Source organism: Oryza brachyantha, chromosome 1 (genome assembly GCF_000231095.2).
Source record: "Oryza brachyantha chromosome 1, ObraRS2, whole genome shotgun sequence".
NCBI lineage: Eukaryota > Viridiplantae > Streptophyta > Magnoliopsida > Poales > Poaceae > Oryza > Oryza brachyantha.
Genome location: NC_023163.2, coordinates 23,502,533 through 23,512,249, shown reverse-complemented (window position 1 = coordinate 23,512,249; position 9,717 = coordinate 23,502,533). Strand labels below are relative to the sequence as shown.

At 44.9% G+C, this 9,717-nt stretch overlaps 1 protein-coding gene across 1 annotated transcript; it reads left to right on the top strand.

The window, feature by feature from the left end:
• The first annotated feature begins 4,093 nt into the window (after nt 1-4,093).
• LOC102708302 (probable pectinesterase 53) lies at nt 4,094-7,659 on the top strand. The gene is made up of 5 exons (XM_006646249.3): nt 4,094-4,527; nt 4,615-4,807; nt 4,891-5,097; nt 6,035-6,270; nt 7,400-7,659. Exons 1-5 carry the CDS (start codon nt 4,166-4,168, stop codon nt 7,545-7,547), a joined length of 1,146 nt encoding a protein of 381 aa, XP_006646312.2. The 5' UTR covers nt 4,094-4,165; the 3' UTR covers nt 7,548-7,659.
• The last annotated feature ends 2,058 nt before the right edge of the window (nt 7,660-9,717 follow it).

Sequence of the window (9,717 nt, the reverse complement as noted above, 5' to 3'; positions counted from 1 at the left end):
GGTGGGCCTAGAAATGCCTTGAGATTTGAAAATTAGAAAATAATTGCATTAAAGTTTGAAAAATAAGGATATTTTAGTTTTTATAAATTTATATTACATTGTGTAATATAGGTTAAAAATAAAATTTTCTGATAGCGAATGGAGTACGAAATTACAAAGAATAGATTATATTTCACTTTAATACATTTATCTTCCACCATTTCATATTTCAATTTTCCATATATTTATATTTTACTTTACCAAATTTTAATTTAATAATTGCTTATAAATAGGATATTCGTGAAATAAACAAAGTACAATAAAATCATCTTAACGGAGGTATGGCCTGTCCACAGCTGTATGAAAAGTTTCGCCATGGCCAATAAAAGTTGGGTGATACACTCCATTCATGAAACCCATCAGTATGCGTAAAGAAGAGACAAAAGGAGAAAGATTTATATCAGTCCCAATAGTATATTAGTGGTGGTTTCTATATTTATTAAATAGCTTATCACATAAATAAAATGATGACATGATAACGTAATTAATAAACAAAATAGTGAAAAAACTTAGAAATGGTTTACTCATAAAGAAATAATTCTTCTCTTCACTCAATGCATCTAGGATAAACCACTTTTTTCTAAGTAACATGTGTTTAGGAGAGAGAAAAAAATAATTATTACTTTGAGACAATCTCCATCTCCATTATAAAAAATGGTTTTTATAAATAATTTCTTATGCTACGACAATAGTATCAGTTTGTTCACAACGTCATGTATCACCCATTTATGATTTGTCGGAGCTATCCGTTCCAAGCTTTCAACGTTTCTTCTTGTCAGACGTGCAATTAAAAACAGCAGTGACGTCGCACAGAATCGCTTGCAGTTTCATGCATGCACGCCGCAGGAATTTGCAGCACCAGAAGCACCCAAGATAGTAAGGTGTAGAGCGGCTTTGATTACGCTAATAATCCAACCCATTCGATGATGCCAGAAAGCAATCAGTAGTTCGTTGGATCGAGCCACCAAATCCACTTGTATGCTTCTAGAGTTGCACCAATTTCAGAGGGCTTTATTACATGCAAGCTGTGATCATCTCGTCGAACCGTCATCATTTTGCCCTAGTGGATTCTGATCATCCTGTGAAACAAGCATATATCATCGCCACCGCGAACTAATGCACTTTATTTTCTTGTGGTTGGGAAGGTGTGTACTTGCCAATGCCAAGACTGATGACAGTCCTAACGCTCATAAGCTAACAGAAGTACACATTGGCGGGCGAAGAAAAGTCGAGTAAAATAACGATGCTATTAACAAATGCTTAAGAAACAAACAAAGGACCCAGTCTATTCTGACCCTAAACCATGAAGCTGAAAACAAGTACAGAACGAGTCGAAGCCATCATGGGGCAAATTAAATCTAGCCACACAGTTAGGCCCGTTTCTGGAGTCACGCATTAGCCATTCAGGTACGTTTTTTAGGTGCCGACTCGAGGAAGACTAGCACGAGCAAAGTGCATGCATCACTCAGAAATGCACGGTGTGTGCAGCTCCAGAGCTCGAGCCTAGCAAGCAAAAGAGGTGACGGTACAGTACTACAGTGTAGTAACACACTCGCGGCGTGGCGCACTGGTGTTTGGGGCATTGGGCGATCGAAGACGACGTACCGCGCGCCGCCGTTGTCTTCTTGTTCCGGCCGGGAGGCCCACGGCGTCGTGTAAAGCCGGCCGCGTTTGGGCGGTACCCCGGCCGTGACCGCCAAAAGGCGGTGAACAGCTGCGGCGGCAGCGCTGCCGAAACGCCTGAGCACCCCACCGCTCCGGGAGCCGCGCCGTTTGCGTTCTAGCCCCAGACAGGAGGAGGGCTCACGGAGTCGCGCGGTCACGGGCCGCGGCGGCGGGCAAAGCGGCAACCGAGCATACAGTTGTGCAACAGAACGGCGCAGAGGACGCATTAGCGCTTTTACCAGGACAGGATGGCGCGAGTAAGAGCTAGGATGGAGGAATAATCAGGGATCCATCCACCTACTGTTTGTTAGTGTTGTAGAGACTTTAACGTGTCCGAAGAAAACTAGAGAAGAAAGGATAGATTTTGTCTGATGCATTGGACATTTTGCATATTTCAGCTTGGTACAGGAAAGGTTGATTTGCCCTTTTTGAAAAGTTTCCGTGTTTATACAAATAGCTAGATCATAAGATTCATCCATTATATGAGTTTTTTTTATCGTTCTTAAAATGCTATCTCAAGATTTTATATAAAAACTTAGTATCTTCAATGACCCTGGCCCCGTTCGGCACCCCATGTTAGATATCTAAGCACCCTCGTTTTCCGTGCGCACGCTTCCTGAACTGCTAAACGGTGGATTTTTTGTGAAAATTTTCTATAGGAAAGTTGTTTTAAAAAATCATATTAATCTATTTTATATTTTTAAATAATTAATAATTAATTAATCATGTACTAATTTATTACTACGTTTTCTACGCCGGATAACTTACCCTCTTCCCCCTCTAGCCAAACATGACCCATGTATCTCGAGTTATCAAAAGTATACACTACAAATTTGATACCTCGATAGGTTTTCTTAAAGATCATACAATTTTGAGTAATTTTATAGTCCTTGAGTATGTACTGAGAGGTACCAAAATTATAGTGTAAAATTTGGTACCAATTTTGGTACCTCCACCTAGGTACTAAGAGGTACCAAAATTTTACGCTGAAATTTTGGTATCTCATGATACCTTCTCAAGAACTGTAAAATTACTTTAATATTTTCTATTATATATGTTTAAAAAACTATCATATAAAAAGGGTTAAGTATTACATACTTTTGATACTTATAAATACTTTATCGTTCTCTCAAAAAAATAAATACTTTATCAAAAACCTTCTTGGAGCGGCAAAATCAGTGCATGCGTGTAATTTGCAACGTGGCAAACCATGCCAATTTATATTAGCATCAGCCTGTGAAGTATACTCAAAGATTTGAGTCCTGTCTATACGAGAGCTTTTTTTACTGACCTTAAAAATATCTTAAAGTATTATATTTTTAATGTAAAAAATTAGTATATTGAGATATAATATATCTTAGGGTATCATAATTTTAAAAAAAATCTTTTAATACCTTAAGATATTTTTTAAGAACGTAAAAAAAAAGCCCTATACGAGTACACTACATGCACACGTTTGTATGCTGGGTAAAAAAATATGGCAGGTCAAATTACTCTTCTTTACGAGACAATTTTCAGCAAAGACTACAGATAGTGACATGAAAAAGGAACTTACATTTGCTGCAACAAATTAAGGCTCTCCTCGTTAGTTTCGTAGTTTCAACATTAGTTTTAAAATTTACTTTCAAATTTATTTTGTCATTTCTTAACCGTAATTTATTTTATAGCTTTTGCTTTAAAATATAAAAAACATATATAATTTTTTTACCTATGAATAAAACACAGCATTGTTTTTCCTATCAAGAAGCAAAACAATATGAGCCTAAACTTCTTTGCCCTGGTCGTGTAGATTTGGAATCAACTCAATATGAAACTCCAGTTCCCACACATGCTTGTCGTAGTTCATCCCAACGTCAACCGGGAAAGGAACAAAAATACCACTCCAACCAAAGCAACAAACCCATTCAATCACAAGGAGAAAATGACACTCTACACAAAACGAAGCAAGGACGACGCACCAAACCCCCAAAACGAACCGTATCCGCTCTCGCGAGCCCAAGAAAACTCCTGCAGCTACGCTGGGAATTTAGCGCGCAGAAGTCGCCATCAGTCACCGGGATGCGGCGGATGCGGGCTCGAAGTCGCGCTCGGAGCCAAGAGCAAGAGCACGAGAGCTGTGACGAACGCGTCCATGCACGCGCGCGTACGTGGTGGGTGCGGACTCACGTAGCTTGGGCGGCGCTGCGCACACGCGGCGCCAGCGACCAGCGCACCAACCGCACTTCCGCAGCTCGTGAACCCGTGGCTTGCTCGGCTCGCCTTGGCATTGTGTCACGCTCCTCAATTCCCTTTGGTGTTCTCCTCTTGTCCGTCACTTGCCCGTGATCGATCGGTCGGTAGAGACCGCGAGCTCCTTAAATTCTCCCCTCCCTTTTGGCCTGCTTCCCTCACCGGACCCCGGCCGCTACGCCTCTCCAGCTACCGGCGCCCGTTTGAGTAGCCTGTAGCCGTGGGCATCGTAATGGCCGTGGCGCCCGTCCGGCTCGTGGCGTGCATTGTCACCCTGGCCGCCGTGGCGCCGGGCGGAGTGGCGGGGCACACGCGGGGCGTGCGGCCCGGGACCCCGAAGCAGCAGCCGTTCCCGGAGAATGCGACGCGGGCGGAGGAGATCGAGCGGCAGTTCATGGAGTGGGTGAGGTACATGGGCGGGCTGGAGCACAGCACGTTCCACCACGCGCTCGCCCGGGCGTTCCCTTCCTACACGCTCGTCGTCGACAGGAACCCGGCGTTCGGCGACTTCACCACCATCCAAGCCGCCGTCGACTCGCTCCCGGTCATCAACCTCGTCCGCGTCGTCATCAAGGTCAACGCCGGCACCTACACGTACGTGCACCCGCGCGCATTGTGCCTGTGATCCTGTTGCTGCTTACGAGAGTACTGACCCCCTGGCCGTCGACGATGATCCCACAGGGAGAAGGTGAACATATCGCCGATGCGCGCGTTCATCACCCTCGAGGGCGCCGGCGCCGATAAGACGATCGTGCAGTGGGGCGACAGCGCGGACAGTCCGTCCGGGCGGGCGGGGCGGCCGCTCGGCACCTACAATTCCGCGTCGTTCGCCGTGAACGCGCATTACTTCCTCGCCAGGAACATCACTTTCAAGGTAACCGATCCGCCGCCGCTATTCTATCTGGCATGTATTGCTCCGGTGTCTGTCCCTCAATTGGCGCTCGTGATACTGGAAAGAACACGTCGCCGGTGCCGAAGCCGGGGGCGTCGGGGAAGCAGGCGGTGGCGCTGCGGGTGTCTGCGGACAACGCGGCGTTCGTGGGGTGCAAGTTCCTGGGCGCGCAGGACACGCTGTACGATCACTCGGGCCGGCACTACTACAAGGACTGCTACATCGAAGGCTCTGTGGACTTCATCTTTGGCAATGCGCTCTCTCTGTACGAGGTAACATTGTCCCGTTTGCTCTTGTCCCGTGAATTTTTTTTTTCATTTTGTGCGAGATTGTTACGTTGTGTTTTATGTGTCACGTACCGGGGTGCAAATTTGGATTTCATATGCAAATGCAAGGTCTGTATCCGTGTGCAAACAAAAAGGCTTCCGGGTGTTCAAAACTTTGGATGGCCACAAAGAGGAACCAAACGCAGAGCATCCAAAAAAAAATAGCAGCTTGATTAGTTACCAACATGTTGTTCACTGATAGGAGTGATCTGAATTTTTCACACGGCACGTTTAGGCTGGAACCTGGAAGTACTAACACGAAGCACGAACTAGCTTAACTGGAATCCTTTTCGTACGCCGCGACGGCTTGACATGTCAGATTATGCGCTGACAAAAAATTAGGACGTGCCGTGTCATGTGTCATGCCCCGTACACCTCCGTCTCAAAACATCAAATACATATTTTTAGCTTCGGTTTCTCTGGCTTGCACGCTGGACCAATGTATCACGTTTCAACCAACATCAATGTAGAGTCCGTACCCGGGGGGCGCATGTTCGATCGAGCCCAACAGTAGCAACAGGTGCTCGTTGGAAGCCCTTTGGTGCGGCCCAAGCGCACGCACCGCAACAGTAGCAACTCGGTCTCGTTGACGTTTCCTCTTGCCGCCTGCCGGTGTCTGTGTTCTGTTTCTGCCGCCGACCCCGCGACCGTCCGGCGGCCCTACACCCACGGGCGTGCAGACTGATCGATGCCAATGAACAACTTGTTCTCGTGTTCTGCCTGCCGCCTCTGTTGCTAGGCTGCTAGAACGGCAGCTCGCTCGGAGGCTGGGGGCATTGGGCTGCTAATAATTCGGTTTCATCATCATTGCTTTACTGTTTGCGTACCTTTGATTGATTCATGCGTGGTGTGGTGACGGAGGTACATGTACATGTACACGCAGGATTGCCACGTGCACGCGATCGCGCGGGACTACGGCGCGCTGACGGCGCAGAACCGGCAGAGCATGCTGGAGGACACGGGGTTCTCGTTCGTCAACTGCCGGGTGACGGGCTCCGGCGCGCTCTACCTCGGCCGCGCCTGGGGCACCTTCTCCCGCGTCGTCTTCGCCTACACCTACATGGACGACATCATCGTCCCGCGCGGCTGGTACAACTGGGGCGACCCTAACCGCGAGATGTAAGCTATCTCGGCTCCCTACCTCTTCTCCCTTACGTGCGGTCACTGACAGTACCGAAGCAAAGTCACTTTAATTCCCTAGGCATCCGAAAAGCTGCATTGCTGTTGCTGTTTGCAAGAGCTAGGAGCGCGCGTGTCCCGCGTGCGCGGAGTGGAATCGTGCTAGTGGGAAGCAGTTTTTTAGCACACGGGTATATATACACCCGTTGCTTGTAAATTTGACAAGATAGTTTAATATGATTTATATCAATCCGCTAGCATGTAAGTACAAGTTATAGCAAAAATAACAAAAACAATTATGAATATACGTATACTTAGTTTTAGTTTTGTTGTTTTCTTCTACAACTTGTAGAAGTTGAATTTAAACTTACATGTTTGAGAAGTGATATAACTCAAATTAATCTATCTTGTCATATTTTTTCATATTTTTTAATAACTATTTAGATGGCATGTAAACACATGGATATACATACACCTTTGTGCTAATAACTGTTTCCCATATAGTGATCTGCTAGTGCACAGGCAAAGGGGCACTTACGTTGCTCCCATTCCCATTCTCGGTGCACGGCATTGCACGGGTGTCTCTCCACTTTTGATCTCTTTGGGACAGAATCGTACATGGTACATCTTTAGAGATTCGATGCCCTATTACCAAACCTTAAATTTAGATTTTGAGTTGTTGCATCTTTTTTTTCTTTTATATCACTAAAACACTTATGTAAAAGTTTTATTTATAAATTATTTTTTATTTATAAATATGTCTTTTGATTTTTTTTTCTAAACAATCATCTTGTGACAGATATTACTCGATCACTAGTGGCGGAGCCATAATTTTTTCAAACATAAGGCTCAATTAGTTGAATTTATATAATTATGCTTTATCTTCTAGTTTCTAAAATTATAAAATAAAATTTCAATGCATATTTAGGATCAGAAGTAGGGCTGCAGCCATAGCTGCCCTACTCCTGTATCCGCCCCTGTCGATCACCGTTATATGTAAGGGATTTTAGTGATGAATCTGAACTAGCACTTGTTTAAATTTATAAATTTATCTCTAGAATAACTTACGTTGTAGGACGCACTCCGCACATTACTGACCGGTGTTGCTGTCTTGCTGCTGCTGCTGCAGGACAGTGTTCTACGGGCAGTACAAGTGCACGGGCCCCGGCGCGAGCTTCTCCGGCAGGGTGTCGTGGTCGCGCGAGCTCACCGACGATGAGGCCAAGCCCTTCATCTCGCTCAGCTTCATCGACGGCACGGAGTGGATCAGGTTGTGACTTGTGAGAGATCAATCAATCTATCTATAGTTCGTTGTAGCACACGGCATCATAGCGTCACACGATGTAAAGGAGTAAAAACGGAGGAAAATATATACAGATTCATTTGCAGCATCGTTGGATATATATTCTCTCTTCTTCAGCTTGATAAGAGTACGGGGTGCATACACGCATCGTTATCGCTCCACTCCAAACGCACGGCGAACTCTGGAACCTCTGGCTGCATCATTACTATCGGTGTGGTGAGCGTGTACGAGCGTTACCCATTCTCCACCGAAAAGAAGGTTAGGCGGCCAGTAATCGAGTTATAAACCTCTCCGTACGAACGTACTCTGTTACCTAAACACGCGATCGCACCGTTCATTGTACGTCACTATTAGCTCGTGTTGGCAAGAAATCAAAAGGTGCTGAACTGGCACTGCAAGCTAACTGGTTGCCGCGAAGTCGGAGCCTGGAAATCGGAACGCAGATTGATCATGACTCAAATAGAAAGAAAAATCTTTGCAGTTGAAGTGAAAAGGTTGTACAAGTATCATGCGGCCCGTGATGATTTTATGGATGAAATCGATCTAGTTGGGCCATGGGCTTTTGCTACAAAATTTAGGCTACAGATGGGCCTATGGGCCCAGTAGTAGAGCGGAAGGCTGGAAACATGGAAAGGAAAGAAAAAACAATAAATGTGTGAAGGGAGGAGGAACGTGGATGACCTGCCAACTGGGGCACTGGCACAGACTGGCTACAAAGGTTATTTCCGTAGGGGTTCGTGGCACCATAGGCGATCGTCTCTCGGCTCTCTCGAGACGAACATCATGGGAGTCAAAAACACATTTTCCCTTATTTTTTGGGGCTAAAGTTTAGCCTCTAGTCATATCGGATGTTTGGACATTTATTATAAACAGTAAACGTAGTCTATTAATTAAATCCATCCATAATCTTGAGCTAATTCGCGAGACAAATCTAATGAGCCTAATTAATCTACGATTAGCCTATGTGATGCTACAGTAAATATTTGCTAATTATGGATTAATTAGGCTTAAAAAATTCGTCTCGCGGATTAGCACTCATTTATGAAATTGGTTTTTTTATTAGACAATGTTTAATATTTTAAATTAGTGTCCAAACATCCGATGTGACTTGGGGCTAAAAAGTTTAGCCCCTCTAAACAACTTGTGCTAATTTCTCGACTGAGCTATTCGGTAGGAAATGGGAATGTTCAGGCCATATATACTTGAGCATGGTGGCGGATCGAGGAATTTTGTGGAGTCTGAGGAACCTAACTCTACAGACTATTTATCATTGATGCGAGCAAAGTTGATAGCACCGATTTACTGTTTAGGAGAGGTAAAAATAGTGCAAAAGATTAGATAGATGCGCGTATGCAACCACCATCCCGGGCATGAATGTGAGTTGCACCGCACTAATCCTATCCCATCCATCTGGATTACGTCAATCGACTCGATTACGTTGCTAATTTCCACACTAATGTAAACAAACAGAGTGCATTCAACGTACCACGCTAACTTGAGCGAGCAGCGTGTCTGCGTGTGCATTCGGCGGATCCGGGCGGACTGGCCCAGGCGCCCAGCGGCACAGATTTTTTTTTTTTTTTTTTTTTTTTTGAGAACAAGCGGCACAGATTTTTTTGGTAAGAGAATTTGACACATATTTTTCTTAGCAACAGACATCAATATCAGCCAGAGGTTCATCAATCATTAGGAAAGAACAACTGTTCTTCGCCCAACAGCTATCAAAATTAACTAGGGTAAAAGTGGCGTAGTGAGATAAGAAAACGAAATAGAACATCAGGGATCAAGGAATGGATTCCCCCTGTGCTGTATTAACCCGTGACTGCTTAGCAGCAAGTAGCACTTGATGGCAAATAAACGCCATGGTACTTAAAAAGTTCAGATCTAGATCCATCACCAGGTAAGAACAAAACTCCCACCTCATTTGTTCTGGATCCGCCAATCAGCCGCAAATCTGCAACCGATAGACCAACTAAGAGGCGAAATCTTCATAGGTGTACACAGAAGCAGGGCAGTTCCATTTAAACGCCCTACCTAACAATGCAACCGTAGAATTGTCTTCCCATCCTGGAATTGGACCGACATCGTAGGAGTCTTGATGCTTAACAGATCAGATTTTTTTTTTAACGACGTAGTTGTTTCAG

Coding starts and splice junctions, on each gene's coding strand:
- LOC102708302 (XM_006646249.3), top strand. CDS start 4,166: ATGGCCGTGGCGCCCGTCCGGCTCGTGGCGTGCATTGTCACCCTGGCC. Junction 4,528..4,614: donor GTCAACGCCGGCACCTACAC/GTACGTGCACCC, acceptor ATGATCCCACAG/GGAGAAGGTGAACATATCGC. Junction 5,098..6,034: donor ATGCGCTCTCTCTGTACGAG/GTAACATTGTCC, acceptor ATGTACACGCAG/GATTGCCACGTGCACGCGAT.